The sequence below is a fragment of the Opisthorchis viverrini genome (genome assembly GCF_000715545.1).
Source record: "Opisthorchis viverrini unplaced genomic scaffold opera_v5_44, whole genome shotgun sequence".
Classification (NCBI taxonomy): domain Eukaryota; kingdom Metazoa; phylum Platyhelminthes; class Trematoda; order Opisthorchiida; family Opisthorchiidae; genus Opisthorchis; species Opisthorchis viverrini.
In genome coordinates, this window is record NW_008751700.1 from 537,257 (window position 1) to 556,805 (window position 19,549).

Genomic DNA, 19,549 nt, shown 5'->3' on the forward strand with positions numbered 1-19,549 from the left:
ATGTGGCTTCGACCTTGCCAAAACCTTGACAAAGATGTGGCCCAACTGGTTTGTACGTCTGAAAATTAAGGTATTTTATGTGGCTTCGACCTTACCAAAACCTTGACAAAGATGTAGCCCAGCTGGTTTGTACATCTTATCTTAGCTGTAGTGTTCCATGGCTGGTAGCCAAATGTGCCCTTCTATGGGATTTACAGTAAACAAGACCAGTCCTGGATTAAGTGGAATGGTTCGTAGCCCGCGCTGTATCTCGGTAAACAAGCAGTACGTTCCACCTAGCCATCTGGAGTTTACCAGAGAATTCCGCTTGTCACGCTTTAGTGACCCGTTAGGAAACACGTACACACAGTGTGCGCCACTGCAATCGATGGTTACAGGGCGTGGAAATCTTCCGATTCTATGGGCACGCCAGAACTACCAGAATTGAATAATGCCTACTTCGTGTAAACTGGATGGTAAATATCACTGGCATGATTGGAGCATTCACAAATGTCCGATTCAGCTGCATTTTGCTGAACGATAAACTTCTAATTGTAAAAAACGACTATCTTACTCGTGACTTATTTCAAGTTTGATGTTTTCAAACTCCTACCACCCATGACACCTCTTATTTTAATGGTGCCTTCAGTTTTTGGCGAAAACTGGGTACACAAAATAAGAACGCTCTGCTAAATGAATTCCATTAATTTTCCCGAACAAAAATTTTTCTGCAAAGCCCTTTCAAATCAGACAGCTACATAGAACAAACAATGTGTTGTTTACTTTGGCTAACATAATTACCCTGTTTTTTCCTCACTGTTCAGGCACAGGGCAAACTTGCAGTATATTTTCTCCTAGATCGGTGCCGGAATAGCGCCGCTGCCTTATGCCAACTCCATAAAACGGTTGATACAAGCCCACTCTCCTTCGAATTTGGACCAACAGTTCAATTGGGAGCAGAACCCGGTGCCACGCTGAAAAGTTTTGATGGCTGTTTGGATAAAATAATGATCAATGAAGAAGTGAGTTGGTATGCAGTCACCGACTGATTTAGGCATCCAGGTATCCCCAAATGTACATCGCTGCACTGCATTCAAGTAGCGATGGACAGAAAAACTGTGCTACGATCCAAAAGTACCTAATTTGGCATCCTGGTTCATTTAATCTAATCAAGAGATTATACTTTTAAAGTGAGGCTGACCGTGACCTCAACATAAACACGGTGGGACATCCGGAGAGAAGGAATCTAAACATAATCTAAACATCTAAACATCTAAAACATGACCTTGAATCAGAAGGGATTATTCCTTGAACTTTCGAATGAGATCTTTCAAGAGATAGAAAAAATCGCTCCAAACGGAATTAACCAACATGGACCACAGTTGTGACAAATGTCACCGAATCTCCGTGAATGAATCCTTCAAGCGATAGACACAACCCGACCACAGTGACAGAAGCGTTGAAAAAACTGATATTATAGTTGTGACCTTCCGCCACTTATTGATCTACGCAGATGCCACACCCATCGCTCATTATGGTTGACCTCATTTCTACCGAATACGGTACGGTTATTCTTTTTTTAACAATAGCCGATTGAAACTGTGTTAATAAACCTGTCAAGGGACAGCATGTACACAGATAAGTAAACAGTCCCCTCCTCAGTCAAGACTCAGCATATGAAATGAGGTGCGTGTGTTAAAAAAACAACTTCAAAAAGAGGTGGGCTCTGTCCAGAGTGAACAAAGTTCATTTTAATTTTGACCCAAACAGATTGATATGTGTGGATGTGTTAACATATCTTGCGTCCGCGTTGGTATATTGATCCAGTTTCTGTGTCAATTCTTTCAGCTACTTTTCTATTGTGTGACCTTTGGCCATCCGCAACACCGAAATTCTAGAGTAGTAAAAATTTATGCTTCTCGGTAGCAAACGCATAGTCAAAATGCATGTGCTATCCAAGTGCTACTCTTTGTTCGATCCTTATCCGCCCTGCACGGGATAAACAAATAGACCACCAATATTTTGTCTGATGACACATTTATATCCCACATCATCATGTAGTTATTTAAGATCTTCCTCATACCCTGAACCCTTCTTCTCCATCTTGATCAGGTTCTGGATTTCTACGGTGTTCTTTGGCAACAGCCTTCAAAGCGAGGGTGTCAAAAAGCCGAACAGGGATGTAAACAAGGTGACAAAAAGGTCTGCGGTCCGTATGGAATGTGTCACAATGCTCTGAGCGCCACAGACATGCTAACATGTCTTTGCTATCCGGGATACAAACCAAATGCCTCACCTCCTCTCAATCCGGACCGATGGCCGTGTGAAAGAGGTAGGGAAAGCCTTATTTTATTCCGTCTAGACGTAAAACTCTACTCACAAGACCATCATAAGTCCGAAATACTGGGTAGCCAGGGAGTAGCCAGGGAGTAATTTTATACACTTGTTGTTATCTTGACTTCAATTGACACGGGACTTTGTTAAAATCTACGGTGAAATGGGGTTTCTGTGGTGGTTTATTTCTTACAAACATACCTTAAGTTTAGACTTCTGGCTGGGTTATGCGCGCATCATATTCTGACAAACACACGTCCGTGTACAATGACAGCCCATTGTGGTGGGTCATCCTACACGCAAAATTAAGAAAACCAAGCAAAATTGTTGGTTCTTCTGGATAATAAAAATTTCAGGTACTCTCCAACGAGCTGAAATATGACCAGAATTTTTCACTCGTTGAAGAGACTTGCTCACTGTATACGTACTTTCAATATTTTTCATTATTGTTTCCACGGTGTACGGATACCTGGCACCAGACGACACTTTGATGGTAAGCATGGTGCTGGCTAGTCTATTTGACTTGACAGTCTGCATTAGTTTATTTTTATCCTACGTAAGGTCCCATTCATTCATAAGTTATAGGTGTTAAGGTCCCTGATGTAACCTTCATTGATAAAACGAGTACTGCTCCCTATTAGTTCCAAGAAACTGAAACCTACGAATGCCTGAAAAATGCTAGCAGCCAAACGCTTGGGGGTACCCATGGAAAGCAAAATCCCAACTAACGAAGCAGTTCCACTGAGTAATCAACACAATTCAGTTGTCAAATCCGTAACAGGTGGATCAATATTTCGCTCTCCTTTCCTGATTACGTGTTGTGGTTTTCGAAGTGAATAGACCGTGGTAGAAAGAAAAGTTTAGACTAACTCGATTTCAGCGGAACGTTCCGGTTTATTCTTCTAAACGCCGCAGCCACAGACGGACATAAATATCATATGATGCCATAATACAGTACATTATTTTCGCTCTGAAATTTCTAATTTCTGACAAATATTTGACTATTCTACACTATGAGCAAGGACACTTTATGCTAAGTCTCTGAGTTTAGCATGATGATGTATAGCCTTAGCGAAAGACAGAAAAACTAGTTACTAAATCAAAAGAATATTCTTTCTTCTACACTGTGAACTGTTGGAATACTCATTGTAACTCATCAAAAGATATCCCGAAATTGTGAGTGAAGTTCAAAAGTAGGCCTAAAAATCCTCATGGATTCTATGGTGAGGAAAATAACTGAGCAAGCGGAACAGACATGCGTGGTGGTGCGTTGGTCAGTTCCGCATGATTTTAACGCTGTGTAATATAGAGCCCATCAAGGCAAGCCCCATGGAAAGCAATGGAGGGCTAGTACATGGTTTTCTGATGTCACACAACCTCGACTGTTGAACTGTCAGTAAAAAATCGTTTTCAAAACCACAGTTTGCCTATGAGAATTCCGCATACAGTTTCGAGCTGACCCGGTTTAAACTACACACAAATGATTCTCCTGTTTTTATCACCACGCCTACGTGAAAGTCTTCTCTCTTCAACAAATGTGATACTATCAGTTTGCTGAGCAAAGGTTTGCTACGATTATAAATAAAATCAAGTCTAATCTTCATCCGGACAGCGTTATTTTTGTACCAGCTCACAGCTATTTTAGGCTAAATGATTCATATAATATCTTCCGAATAAATGAGACAAAACTCGTTATTTGAACAAAAACATAAAGAAGTGCTTGTCATCACACTCTTGCCCCTTGGCCAAATTGAAAACTCTCGCCTGAGCCGTTATTTTGTACGTTTGTGGAAGCATATTTAGGTGCTTCCTTTCACCTTCTGGCTGAAGTGTGCTCTTCAGGAGTGCTTGTGCGGGTTCTCCATTCCAGATGTTGAAGTGTTCTCACAACATTCGTCGGCTGTTCGACACTTACAGTAGGCTACTGACCGCCTGAGGGTAGTTTCAGTCGGGAGAATTTGCACAGCTTTTACACAGCTTCCAAGGTAATACAAAATTTATTCAAGTAATAAATTAGCTCCTAAACACTGAGGTGACATTTTTCATAACCGAAAACATATTTTCCACCGCCCAGTGTTGGAATTCAATACCATAGTTGTTAAATAGCTTTGCTCGTACAGCTTTGTTATATATATATATATATATATATATCACCTCGTGAACATATTATCAGCCTTCATTTCGTCTATTCAAGGTTGCTTGTTGATAGGAAGCTGGGGAGTTTCAGTCGAGAGTCTGTCTGGCAAACGGGGCCAGTCTATGCGAATAATGAGGAGCGCTGTATAGTTGTTCTGATCCCCTCTGGGAATCCTGGGCAGTGAGCATCTCAGAAGGGTATGAACCCGCGACCCGTAGCTGAACACTGCAGGATTTCGCCGTGAGGGCTGATCAGCAGTGTGATCACCTCACACGTAGACGGGATATAAGAACACTCGTCTTTCAATGACAAACTTCACATCATTTGGTCGAGAGTTGACTATCTCGGGTGAGAACTTTTCAGTTAGACGGTCCACTCGCGAATCATTCCTTTTTCTGAGATACTTTTTGATGACATTGGGAACTTTTTGGATTTTTGAGGATACATTATTCCACTCACTGAACTAAACGTCGACTAAATTTGACTGTATCAAAAATATTTGTACAACACTGGTCACAATTTGAATACACAACCACTTAGGAATGTAATAAGATCATAAATGAAACAGCACAATTGAATTGCGATGGACCAAAACTTCCCAAATTGGAAGGTAATACTTTGATGTAAGTACTAGCAGTATGAAGGGAGCTACCCATAAATTTGCTGCGTATTCTTCGACAGCCCACGACCGGTGTTTGCCCTACTTGAAGCTCATCAGGTAGGCGCAGTCCCCGAGTTTGCGTCAGTTTTATGTTCTAAATGGACCAGAAACATGAGGCGGCCTTCGTACATTAGTTAGAGAATATCAAAAACGGGGGGTTCGTTTGAGTCTCCCATGAAAAAAAAGCTGATTTGCAAATGAGTCTAGCAATATTCTTTTCAGGTGTCTGGAAAATGTTCGAATCAAAGGAACAGGTGAAATGTGTCAGGTTATTTTCTTAGATTCTTTTGCTCTCATCAGGTGTGTACATGAAACATGTACATGAAACATGCCATAGACGAAGAGTTGAATGGACAGACAAAAAACACAGTGACATGAAACCGGGACCGCAGAAATTCTGCGATGATTTTTATGCATATTCTGTTAGTTGGTGCCGAAATTAACCGAAAGCCGAATTTGGCTTTGAAAATAGTCTACAATGGCGAACCCACTGTCCGCCTGATTCACTACATCTGGTGAGATAATCTTCTTTAATACGGGTTTGTGTTGACACTCTGTCTACCGTCCATTCTAACCAGCGGGTCCCTTGCAACTGCTTAGGCACTGGCTAGGCTCTCATTTACCATAGTGTGTGACCGAACGAACACCACAGTACGTCTATAAGGCGCAAATATGAATCCTAAAGGCGGAGGTCAAAACGTGGCTCATCCGCATCCGTTTCTTATAAACCACTCCTGAAGGGATCCAAGTGTACCATTCACTGTTGCGTAACCAAAACTCAAAGTCATTGCCCATCTGTGGACCTAAACCATCTAGTTTTCCGATCAGCGGTGTATGTGGCTCTGATCTTTCAACCCTGCTTCTGATTATTCCTACAATCCGAAACTTTTGTGTCTACTGGTCAGGACCACGCGCTCGTGACAACCTCTTTCAGCTGACTACACAGAGCGAAAACAGTTCCCTAGAAACCGCAGGAATCCTGCTTCTTACGAGATACAGTGCTGGAAAATGGGTGTGTAACTTGACACGTTGATTGGCTCAAACACACCCATCACGTTGTCGCAAATCTCTTTTAAGAAACAGCCGAACCGATGTTGTCAGATTCACTGTCACTGTGGTTCTCGAACAAGTATGCAAGGCCATCCAAACATTGTTTGCTGAATAATCTATGCATGCCAGCAACTGGAGTTTAAGCACGCCTTCCATCAAAATAAATATGATTCGCAATTAGATGGTGTCAGTGGGGTGGGATTCAGTGACCTTACGGTCGGACAAACAGCAATGAACACAACCTCTGACTGTCAGTATAATGCCTTAAGAAAGCACCCCTTGCAATGTATTCACGTCATAGACCCTATCATGGTTCTTAAAATCGTCTCTATTCGCAGGCATATGTTTATGCACAGAATAACAATCAGTGCCTAACATCGCTTTGTCTTTGTGGTACACAAAGTATACGCTGCTTTACTTCAAACGGATTCCATAGATGCATAATCATGGAAAATTAACTTCGGTTAATTTTAACGTCATTTCGGTCCTTATAAACAACCTATCAATTTCATCGCACCAGGCGTTTGTGTCCTGTAAACCTCCCCAAACTCGACGTGGCATATTGGTACTTTGAGTGGCTATACTACCTATCTGGGATCTGAGAGAAGGGTGTTAACCACTGATCGAAATGTGTATCCACAGTAAGAGTTCCAGCTCGACGTTTGCCTAATTATGTTGCGTCTGGTGGGTGTTGTACACTACCAAGTTGTTCCTCACTCAAGGCCCCCGAACTGCTTTTCTTCATTGTGATAAAAGTGGTGAACCGTGGAAGCTGCATACAAAGTAGAAGAGCAGTCCACCACGCTTTTTGTCCTGGCTGGCGCTCATCCGTCCGAAGTTCGGACAACTATTCGATTGTCCACTGGTATTTAGGACGACTGGGTTTGTAGATGTCTGAAAGAAGCTATAAAATATCTGTTCTGAAGGAGACATTACTGTCAGGAAGAGCCTGGAGGGATCAACTAAAAGCTCTCTCCTGGGGTTCACCTACGTATATCGAGAATGATCCTGTAAGACGGACTACCAAAATGCTTGACAAGAATGCTGTCAGCACTGAAATCTTCTGGAACACCAAAATATTCAATTTTTAGCGCTGTTGGTCAGACAGGAGAAATGGCGATGTTAAGGTGACAGTCAACTATCTACCTGCATATTATAAGGGTTTCTAATAAATCTAATGTCTATCCTGGTAAAATCAGCATTCTAAATAACTAATCTCTCGCATTTGGAATGCCTTATATGTTCTCCAGTAGCACCCTTTCGGTGCCTAACTGCCATGCCACCCGAAGGCCGTACGAGGGCTTGGATACTACCAGGTTTCCCAAGCCTATACAGGGGAAGTCGAGAGGCAGATGTCGGGTTCGAACCACGGACCTTCCGGTCAGTAAATTAGCACTCTAACCACATAGGCCACCTCGCCCCATATTTTCCAGTATTTCGCGGTGGAAATTTTATGACAGCGTAGTGGAGCTGATCTTCTCCCGTAAATGCGTAAGTTATTTACCGCTAACCGGAATACACAAGCAACGCATTCAGAGGGAAGGATTTCCATCTGGTTAAACAGGAGCGATTAAGTCACTGCAAAGCCATTGCAAGGCAGTAGACGGTCTACCCAACACATGGTGGTTGCCAAGATGGCTATGGAATCGCCGCTAAGGTTACCGAGGCAGGAGCGATTAAGTCACTGCAAAGCCATTTGGTTTACAAGGCAGTAGACGGTCTACCCAACACAGGGTGGTTGCCAAGATAACTATGCGATCGCCGCTAAGGCTACTGAGCACAATTATTGTTTGACGGACATCCTGGGATTGAGTTGAATGAATTTTTTTGGCTCAAACGATAACCAGCCACTGACGTAAACAGCAAATAAGACTGGTCGACAGGGTGTTAGCACGAATGGTCTTCGTTGGTGAACTGAGTAACTCTTTTGTTTCAACGTTTGCTCAAACAGTTTCTCGAACTATCTGTACAAGAGTGGTAATCTTGTACAAAAGTCGCTTTACCACACTGGAGAATTAGTCATACAAAATGGAACCACCAAATGATGCTTGATTAAACATGGCCAAACGTGGGAGAAATTCAAATGGGGTGAACCGATTGTTTCACCCATGATATAGAGATTTTTGACAGCTGCAGTTTCCGCAACCAGTAAGCCTTATTTACCAAGTTGACTTGTGAAAATAGCACATGTTTCGATAGACCTACTGAATTAGGACCTGAGTGTCCAGTAGACCATATCAAATATCTACCAATGTGGGCAGTGTTTGCAATCCCACATTCAGGTGCATGTGATTGGCTACTAGACATCTTTTTTTCAGAAATAAGTATACCATATTTTGCGCACTATTTCATGGTTTTATGTCCAGAAACGGATGATTAGTTTACCTGAACCCATTTCCCATGAGAGTAAATATGGGGGCGAGTAAGTCTGGTTCTTACTTAGACTCCACATAGGGCCTATTTTGACCTGGTAGACTGTTGGAGTGGCTGGTTTGTGTAAATCAAAAACAATTATGAGATCTTCATCAACCTGGAAGAACAAGTAACGGTACTGACCCTTCACGGATCCTTCTAAAGGGAGGCTGTTCTAAATGAGGAGTCTCCAACAACGTTCCCGGCCAACCGCACCCCTGTGTGCTTTCCTACGGTAAACAAGCGTCAGAAGCTCGGTAGAGACAACTTCGATATGAACTCATAAATTAGAAAAGCTTTTCAGTGAGGCAGTTTAGCTGACTAACAGCCTACTGTGTCTGAGCGTTAAGATACTATGTTAGATGGTCTTTCACAAAGATAACGGTTTTAAATACCATCTTTTGCGGAAAGTGCTACGTTGCCATCAGTCTGCGGCACTCGTTTCGTCATTTACCGATTTTTGGCATGTTTTCGCCTCCCAGTTTAAAACTCGGAAGTAAAAGACTGCTAATAAGTATCTTTGCACTCCTCCACAGCTTCTGTACCCTGGTCAACCACCGCGGCTGAATACAATGCCAGATTCGTTGACATCGTCCCGGCTCGCGTACGAGTAAGTATTCGAACACGAAAAATGACGTTCACAGCACTTGTCGTTGCCTCATGGAATTTACATCTAACGGTAAGTGGTTCTTTTCCACTTATGTCACTTTGGCATTATAATTTAAGGACGTGAATTCCAGATTATTTATTTATTTTCTAAGGTTGATTTAATTTTGCCGAGTTGAGCGAACGTGTTTGTGGATGAATTGCAGTAAATGTTGACTAAGCAGGGGGGCCAATGACAGACTCAGGCATAAGAAGCTCTAAAACCTTCAAGTGGCCTGCTTCTCAAACCACAGCAATCAATGGACTCTACACAAGTAGAATGCCAGTGTGATTTGTGGCAGGTGTGAAGTCTTCTCAATCATGGTCAGAAACTAGTGAATATACACTCATTTGCAAACTAATATGATTTTTCGAGAGACTCACCAGGAACCCGGCTGAATCTCGTTTGTGATGTTTTAAGGCAACTGTACCGCCTCATGTTATGTTTCAGTCGCTAAGATATTCGATATATCGCGATACATGTATATCTTTGTAATGTACTACTCATAAGGTTGCTGACGGATTTCCAGCAACCTTATGAGTAGTACATTACAAAGAGATACATGGTCAGAAACATTTGCGACATACAACAGATTTTGCATTAAAGTAATTCGACGACTATGTAATTCTCTCATTTTACGTACTCAACAGGGACGTCACTCAGTTTTATTCATTCATTTTTTAAACCCTCAGGTTTCTGATATCACAGCAAACTTCCATATCTAAGGCTCACCAATCTGCTCTTGTTACACAAGCGTTATGTCGCTATCCGCCAAACCGCACCGAAACTAACCATCTACGTACACACGTATGCACACATCTATCGACCAACAACATTTTGTTAGAGTGATAGAAAGTGCACTAACTAACATAGTTTAAATCAGAGTTGTTTTCTAGGCACCTCTTTTTTATAACAAGTCCAATCATTGGAATTCTAAGTCTACTTGTGCCAGCAATGGACTGGGATTTCTAAAGGTAACAATGACAGTGTTAGCAACTTAGGTAGCACAGAGGGTCACTGGCAATTCTAAGTCTACTTGTGCCAGCAATGGATTGGGATTTCTAAAGGTAACAAGGACAGTGTTAGCAATTTAGGTAGCACAGAGGTGTGTTAGCTGAGCTGGGCACTTCGATTTATCACCAGTCGATGTGGCATCAGTGCGTTGTTAAGGAGAGGTGTGTCCGTGTTTGTGCACTCCAGCACCACTGCACTTCGATTTATCACCAGTCGATGTGGCGTCAGTGCGGTGTGTCCGTGTTTGTACACTCGAGCACCACCCGTCACAAGCATCGCTCTGCTGGTCCTTGTGGCTGCTGGGTGGTTTAGCCGGGCATTGGCTTTCAGAATACCTACTGAATGGGAACTTGTTTTAATCAACCTTATGCAATATTGGCTAACGTCAACGGTTTTCCCATTTGCACCACAAACTGTTGGCTTGTTGACTTTGTCTGGTAATGACGTACTAAAGATTATGCTGGTCTAAGGTGAAGTACGAACGGCAGAAATGCTCGTTTTATAATATTGGATAGCTTGAGAATAAAGCATAAATTTATATGTTGCCGGAATCCAGGTGTAAAATTTATGCGCAGATCATGGGTGGAAACTCCGTGGAAAGGAAAGGAGGTACATGGCTTAGTGGGTAACGTAGTCAAGTGATTGACGCTTCTGACAGACAATTTCGTGGAACCAGAATTTTTGTAGGCCACCTCAGTTCCAGAGATCACACAAGTTACTTTTGTACACTGTCGGAAAACAGTCATCACTGCGATCGATAATATTCTAGATTGTGCCAGCCATCCTCAGCTCAGAAATCCATATCCTTATTAGTTGTCTCATTTTGTACCCCTTTTTAAAGCTACTAAGAGATCAGCGTTACTCCGAGCTACGACAGTAGTCACAAATCCTTTAAGCCACTGTGTCTTATATCGTCGATTGAGGCCCAGAAACCGATCCACACATCTAAAAGTTGTGCAAACATTGCTTACACGTATTCACAAAGTGGAATCAATCCATAGTCTTGTCTACTGATTACATTTCATATCGTAGGCTGTCGCATTTCTTGGCCACCGTTGCCCTGTCGTTTTGCTAGTTTGTCATCATGCATGAGTGTGCCTACACTGTTGACTGTTTATCCCTGAAACACCGCAATTCCGTTGAACTTCACATTCTCCCATGTCCTGTAGCTGGCCTCATTCTCGAGTCATGCACCTCTCCCACACAGGTTAACTACGGCATTCCAAAGTTGCGACTTGGTGCGGTGACAATTGAACTAAAGAAAGTGAACGTCTCTGATGGCAACTGGCACTTGTATGAGATCGGATTTTTCCCAAGGTGAATATGCATTCTCTTCACAGTTCTGATCAAACTCACCTTACAGTTTCATCGATGTTTAGTATGGGATAACACGGGTGCAGCAAACAAGACAGTTCCTGGCCTCGTGCAAGGAGTTTGATACTATGACCTACGTAAACGACTAGATGTCACAAAAAAGGCAGGAGCAAACAGCAGACAAATCTAAGGCCGACTGATTGAAAACACAAAAGGTCATTGGGAGAGATAACTGAAGTAGAGCGAGCATTGTGCTCCAGAGTTTCTATCACCTAGAGAACTGTTCAGATAATCAAAGCCAATTGAATGTCATCATGCTTACCAGAAGTGTCCACCTCTCGACTGAGTTAACGGTAATGCCATTACACCGTGAGTGAGACCAGTAAGGCCAATCTCGATGGCTTCTTTCACCGACTAAATCTCGGTGAAAACGTCCTATTAAAATGTCCTATTAAAGCTCTCTGACAACCGCCCGTGAATCAACGGTTCAGTAGTCACCTGGTAGTTAGGATGTCACGGGTTCGAACCTCCCCAGAGAATGGAGAGATGTACACTGCTGATGAGGACTGCAATAAGGACGAAACAGCATGGACTGACTTCACTTGCAGGATGGAATACTTAATGAAGTCGGTAACTGTCTCTGTGAGTATTTTCTTGAACATCTTGAGTCAACGTTCTTGTTTCAGAGGGAGCTTGACTAACGACTGTTGCGTGATACATGAAACAGACCAGCTACACCAACTTGATGCTTACCGTACTACGTTACGTGGATTAGTAAGCCCACTTGGATGTTTAGTAATCCTTTCCATGTTTGGCCACTATCGAGCATCTGACAATGTCAAGCACCTAAGGTTTGAGTTTACGTGAAGCCACACAGCTTCTTATTTGTCTCACGTGTACCTGACCTTGCGTTTGCACATTGTCCGTCTGGGGCGCCCAATGCAAATCATTCTCCCCTTTATCCTAGGCTAGGTAGACTTACTCCTTCCAAAGTAGTGCCAAAATAGTGTCCCTTGAAACTTCAGGAGACAGTACTATGACTGATTCAGGAAATCTTCTCGAGGCCCCTGTGTTTCCCACGATTTACTTCCAAGAATTCTTCAAACATCTACATTTGAAAGGCAATATATTATAACAACAGTAGTTATAAATTGTAACTATGGGCCAGCAGTGTCCACATTGCGCACAATCATCACTGTTTGCTTCATTCGTGAACATCATGAAATAATACGCCACTATCTACCAGTCTATTTTTTGGTAGACAAAATTTGTTGACTGGCAAAGACGCCGTGTTGAAAATTTTCTTTCCTGTTCTAGAAGGCATTTTCGTGTTTTCAGTTTTATTGAAATACAGATCGATGGCTTGGACAAAGACTTCTATCGGGCATCCCGAGTATCCCACTCGCCGGTCAAATCAGGTCCTGCAGACTTGGTTATCGCCAGGGACGCCGATGGAGGTATGTTTGAGTAAAAACTAAAATTATTACAGAAGTGTTATCTAGAAAGATGGCAACCTGAGAAAGGTAGTCGATCCCCTTATCATTCATTGTTCCACCTGCCCAGAGGGAGTTTCTGTGGACCAGAATGTTCACTTGCCTGTCTTTTTAGTTAACAGAGAAGTAGGTATTTCTCTCAATGTTATTGTGGAAACTAAACGAATAGTTACTTAGAAGTTCAGAGTTCATGTAGAATTATGTGAAACTCAATGCTGAAAATGCATTTTTTTCAGTATGTAGAGCCAAAACCGTGAAGTATAATTTATGCTAAGCGATCGGGTTCCAAAACTCTTTGGTCTCCATATTCTTTTGGGAAAGGTAAGTTTGCATAACAAGAAGACGGAAGATTTATATTCTGCTTGACATTTGGAAAACGAAGCAAACTTATCAGTTAATAAATGACGCTTGTGGACGAATCCAGGGAATGATCAGATGCCAACTGTAATATCGTAGTTATTCTTGCCCTGTATGTCACCGTTCAACTTTGCATTGCTTAAAGGGGTCTTTTCACGAGAGTGCTCACATAACGGCCACATAACCTGTTATCTCCAGGTAAACACACGAGTTTTCACCCAGCTTTCTTAGGTGTACTTATGAAGTCTAATTCTTCCTCTTCCCGCAGCCTGTCTTGATGATGCATGGGTGGATTTTGATAGCAACTGGAGGAACATTCAGCACGATTACCCACTAGAAGTTATCGCAAATCCGTGGTACGCGCGACACACTGACTGGCCTGTACAGGGCCGCCAGCAATCATGTTCTGCTGGGATTAGTTTGTGCAACTCTGACCCCAAACCTCCATGTGACCCAAGTGCTGTGTGCGTAGATGAATGGAGAGGATATCGGTGCGAGTGAGTCCGAAGTATAGACGTTTACTCATAAAAAACACTTTTAAAAGTTTTGAGAGAAACAAACAATGAACTTATAGGAAGGCGTTTTCACAGTTATAACAGCTATAACATAGTAAAATTAACTTATTTTTCCGAATCAGACTTCAAGTGATCAAAGTTAACCATATAGTGAAGTTCTCCACGAAAATGTCATTTATAAGGGACAAAAGTCGGCCTTGCTGATGTGTCATTTTACATTTTTAATGAAAAATCAACTACACTGAGATGTACAGATCAACTGTAGTATCCACCTGCAAGGGGATATGAATATTTGATGAGTAGTAACAGCTTACCGAGCACTTAAATTGCTCAGAAATCGGAGTATCTGAGAACTGTGCGACCGATAGCCACCCAGAAGCTAAACTCGCTCCATCATCCTCCACACCGCACTACTTGGAGCACGGGAGCGGACTGATAGTGAAAAATTTCGTCGGTTAGATGTATACCTGATGCTGTCATGCAACGAATTCCTAATCCTTCCGTGGAATTCCACGTCAGCGAAACACCTTGTAGGTTATTCTTACGGTTTTTTGCGGCCTCTCAGACGGCATCAGTTCCACGTCATATCCAAAAGGACCATACTCAGATTTTTCAGATGATGAGCAATCACTACCTTGTGGAGCCTAGCGGTGCTAGTCTGATGCATACACCAGAGTTTGATCGCATATTATTCAGGTTTGTGATTCACCCTCTTGGGTTGAAGACCAATCCGTGACTTATCACACTCGTGTAGTGTGTAAAAATTCCTTCAGTCTCCCTTTGATCTTCATCTCAAAATAGTATTTATCTAAATACCAAGTGCATGGCTTAACTGTATCAGAACATTTCTGGGGACCTGGATAGTTGGGGACATTTAGTTAACCGTCAGTGGGTGTTATATTCCTAAAGTATTATTGGATGAGCCAGGTATTGAACCAGTAGCCCCTGTGAGATTCTCCGGTAAAATTTGGACCGCGCGTCAGCGTTTCCTATATCCAGGTTTGTGTGAAGACTCACTCCCCATGTGTGTTTTGATAACTAGGCTTTGTTTAGTTGTGCCTAATGGGTGTAAGAGATAAAACCTCCTTGAGCGTCCCCCTCCCGAAGTTTTTGTTCTCACACAATATAGGCAAAATAGCTGAGATATTGTGAAAACATCTTTATGATCTATACATTGAACCGTTCCCCGTTTATACAGATGAAGTTTCTTCCTCGTTACTTGTCAAAAATTCCCAACGTCTTGTTCTGGTTCTCAATTTTACCCCTTAGTTGTATTGCTGGAATGAAGATGAATCCCAAAGGTATTTGCTTACCAGAACAATGCGTTCCGAATCCTTGTGCCCACGGGGCCTGTAATGCCACTACAATGGACAAAAACTTCACGTGTACATGTGACACTGGTTTGCATAACAAGAAGACGGAAGATTTATATTCTGCTTGACATTTGGAAAACGAAGCAAACTTATCAGTTAATAAATGACGCTTGTGGACGAATCCAGGGAATGATCAGATGCCAACTGTAATATCGTAGTTATTCTTGCCCTGTATGTCACCGTTCAACTTTGCATTACTTAAAGGGGTCTTTTCACGAGAGTGCTCACATAACGGCCACATAACCTGTTATCTCCAGGTAAATACACTAGTTTTCACCCAGCTCTCTTAGGTATACTCATGAAGTCTAATTCTTCCCCTTCCCGCAGCCTGTCTTGATGATGCATGGGTGGATTTTGATAGCAACTGGAGGAACATTCAGCACGATTACCCACTAGAAGTTATCGCAAATCCGTGGTACGCGCGACACACTGACTGGCCTGTACAGGGCCGCCAGCAATCATGTTCTGCTGGGATTAGTTTGTGCAACTCTGACCCCAAACCTCCATGTGACCCAAGTGCTGTGTGCGTAGATGAATGGAGAGGATATCGGTGCGAGTGAGTCCGAAGTATAGACGTTTACTCATAAAAAACACTTTTAAAAGTTTTGAGAGAAACAAACAATGAACTTATAGGAAGGCGTTTTCACAGTTATAACATAGTAAAATTAACTTAGTTTTCTTAATTAGACTTCAAGTGATCAAAGTTAACCATAAAATGAAGTTCTCCACGAAAATGTCATTTATAAGGGACAAAAGTCGGCCTTGCTGATGTGTCATTTTACATTTTTAATGAAAAATCAACTACACTGAGATGTACAGATCAACTGTAGTATCCACCTGCAAGGGGATATGAATATTTGATGAGTAGTAACAGCTTACCGAGCACTTAAATTGCTCAGAAATCGGAGTATCTGAGAACTGTGCGACCGATAGCCACCCAGAAGCTAAACTCGCTCCATCATCCTCCACACCGCACTACTTGGAGCACGGGAGCGGACTGATAGTGAAAAATTTCGTCGGTTAGATGTATACCTGATGCTGTCATGCAACGAATTCCTAATCCTTCCGTGGAATTCCACGTCAGCGAAACACCTTGTAGGTTATTCTTACGGTTTTTTGCGGCCTCTCAGACGGCATCAGTTCCACGTCATATCCAAAAGGACCATACTCAGATTTTTCAGATGATGAGCAATCACTACCTTGTGGAGCCTAGCGGTGCTAGTCTGATGCATACACCAGAGTTTGATCGCATATTATTCAGGTTTGTGATTCACCCTCTTGGGTTGAAGACCAATCCGTGACTTATCACACTCGTGTAGTGTGTAAAAATTCCTTCAGTCTCCCTTTGATCTTCATCTCAAAATAGTATTTATCTAAATACCAAGTGCATGGCTTAACTGTATCAGAACATTTCTGGGGACCTGGATAGTTGGGGACATTTAGTTAACCGTCAGTGGGTGTTATATTCCTAAAGTATTATTGGATGAGCCAGGTATTGAACCAGTAGCCCCTGTGAGATTCTCCGGTAAAATTTGGACCGCGCGTCAGCGTTTCCTATATCCAGGTTTGTGTGAAGACTCACTCCCCATGTGTGTTTTGATAACTAGGCTTTGTTTAGTTGTGCCTAATGGGTGTAAGAGATAAAACCTCCTTGAGCGTCCCCCTCCCGAAGTTTTTGTCCTCACACAATATAGGCAAAATAGCTGAGATATTGTGAAAACATCTTTATGATCTATACATTGAACCGTTCCCCGTTTATACAGATGAAGTTTCTTCCTCGTTACTTGTCAAAAATTCCCAACGTCTTGTTCTGGTTCTCAATTTTACCCCTTAGTTGTATTGCTGGAATGAAGATGAATCCCAAAGGTATTTGCTTACCAGAACAATGCGTTCCGAATCCTTGTGCCCACGGGGCCTGTAATGCCACTACAATGGACAAAAACTTCACGTGTACATGTGACACTGGATGGACCGGGGATTTGTGTGAGCAACGCGGTGTTGCAGAAGCCGGTTTCGCCTGGTGGTGGATACTTTTAATCGTGTTGCTGATCATACTCATCAGTAAGTTTGCCCGGACAACGCTAGTGAAGTACACGCTGTAATTCTTCTTTCCAAAATGCACGCCAATTAAATCTGACAGTAGGATACCAAAGGGGTGGGCAGAAGAAGCGCTGCATAGAATTTACGCAAATGCTTACCTTAAAAAGTCATTCAGTTCCAAGTAAGCTGTCCTTTTACTTGGCGGCTATTAGGGTCTCACTTTCAACAGACCGTCTACAAACGTGCTTCAGTCAACCCATTTCCAATGTTGTTAACGTGAATGTGAAACAGTTTTCCCATAAATATTATGAGGAACCAATAATTCACCTTTCTCTATAAGTTGCATGGGCTGCATATCTTCAGCTGCACAGCATTCCTCACACTATCACTATTCAAGGTCAAGCCGGATATGTGAAATTTTGAACTGTGCGACCGTTACGATTGGTAATATTACCATTGGTAATAAAAACTTTTGTGCTTCAAAAATCTGGTCTTCTAAGAACCTGGAAAACTGCACCTCAGGAGAGTACCAAGGGTAGAGAGATTTTAAAAAGGAAAAACTTAACTTGCAATTACTCTGTGGATTTATTAAAACTTCCAAAAGACAGCCGGGGACCCTTTTTTTATTGGTATCCATTCGGTATAAAAGAAGGGAAACAACAAATCTGGATGAATGTATCAACATACCACGAAAGAAAATTCTTGTGCTTCCGAATATTGAGTTGAAAATGGCTTTCCAGCTTATTGCATCAGTTCAGACCAAGCATGACTCTTTTCTACTGGATAAACCTTTATATATCTGCTATGTCTAATGTTCAACAGCGTTTAACTCGAAACAGTGAGTCTGACATGCTGATTAGGTATATTCAAGTGTGTTTGACTATCATCAACCCTCACTCTTATTGCTTCCATTTCTGTTTCTCTCCACTGTTTCTGTTTCTTTCACTACAACACTGACCCTTGGGACAGATGCTTGACGCCATAAGTCGTTTTCTGCTTTCCACCATGCAGCTTAGCATCGTTTTCTTCTCGAAATCAAGTCATTATGAACAAAACTAGGGTTTCGAAACTTTCTTGGTCGAGAACAACTGATTAGAACCTATTATTCGGCTTAGAAATGTGATCTCCTATTAAGACCATCCTAGGAGTGTGGAACCTACTGAATAAGCCAAATGAGCCAACTTCGTAGCGGTTCGGGGGTATACGATAAACACCAATTATACTTGTGCATTGTTAAAGGACTGTCGAATGTTTAGTGTTCGGAGACAGTTTTCCGTACTACAGGTTGCTATACGATAACTATTCGAAATTCTACTACTATAATCTAATGGAAGCTAAGCGGATGGTTGCATTACTCTGGCTTATTGGTCAAGCTAACTGAATGAAATTGCGACCACATTGGGCACACTAAACTTTGGTGTTGATGTAACAGATTTCTATTCTGTTTCAGTTGTAATCATCATCATCGTGGTCTGCTGTTGCCGCCGAAAACGCCTGGGTCGAAAACGTCACACCGCGAAATCCGGTGGGTTAGACAGCGACCAGTTGGGGATGGACAGTCAGTTCAATGACCCCTGGGATGCCGGTAAGTCCTCTTATAGTGCTTGCAGTATCCCACATCGGTACAATGTACAGTAATTAAAGCCTTGTTGAAATACATTTACCTCTGCGATATGTGGAAGATAATCTGTCACTGGTATTAAAGTTAGTTCAGCTAATTTACTTGTCTGTCCTTTGAACGAAGTTTTACCGAAAGTTCTTCACTTTCCCTTTTCTCGTGGGGATTTGCTTTTATTATTGTTTATAATACTGGTATACTTAGGTGAAAAGGATTTCACCGGATCCATAGATTACTCTGTCTTCCAACCCGGATTCAAACTACCCAATGGACATCAACGATACACTCCTGACCGAATGACAAATGGTTCAGCTACTCAAGGTAAGTCGCCATCACTTTACTGACCGTAATGAATCTCCAAAGTGAATTTTAATTCTAGAGTCACTTGGTTACCACCCAAACCGTGGGAAACAAAATGACAACTACACTCATTCACCCCACCGCGACCCCACACAACCCACTTCCCCAAGTTTACTCACCTGGATGATTCTGAATTGCACGAACTCCTTAGCTAACCACCTAGACTCATCTGTATATTTGGGGTGTTCTCAAGACACTCCCTCCAGATTCGGAAGAGCATAACTAAGCCTGAAGGATTTTTTAGCT

General features: G+C 42.2%; 1 protein-coding gene across 1 annotated transcript in view; it reads left to right on the forward strand.

Annotated features, from left to right (window-relative positions):
• T265_03191 (hypothetical protein) overlaps positions 1–19,549 on the forward strand; it is a gene marked incomplete at both ends in the record, with an annotated part of 59,845 nt that overhangs the window by 38,722 nt on the left and 1,574 nt on the right. Inside the window, 10 exons of the mRNA XM_009167610.1 lie at positions 804–1,001; positions 2,092–2,311; positions 9,110–9,252; positions 11,441–11,550; positions 12,886–13,004; positions 13,666–13,894; positions 15,182–15,312; positions 15,613–15,841; positions 17,120–17,346; positions 19,148–19,264. Of these exons, the coding sequence (XP_009165874.1) occupies positions 804–1,001; positions 2,092–2,311; positions 9,110–9,252; positions 11,441–11,550; positions 12,886–13,004; positions 13,666–13,894; positions 15,182–15,312; positions 15,613–15,841; positions 17,120–17,346; positions 19,148–19,264 (1,723 nt within the window). The remainder of the gene's footprint in view (positions 1–803; positions 1,002–2,091; positions 2,312–9,109; positions 9,253–11,440; positions 11,551–12,885; positions 13,005–13,665; positions 13,895–15,181; positions 15,313–15,612; positions 15,842–17,119; positions 17,347–19,147; positions 19,265–19,549) is intronic.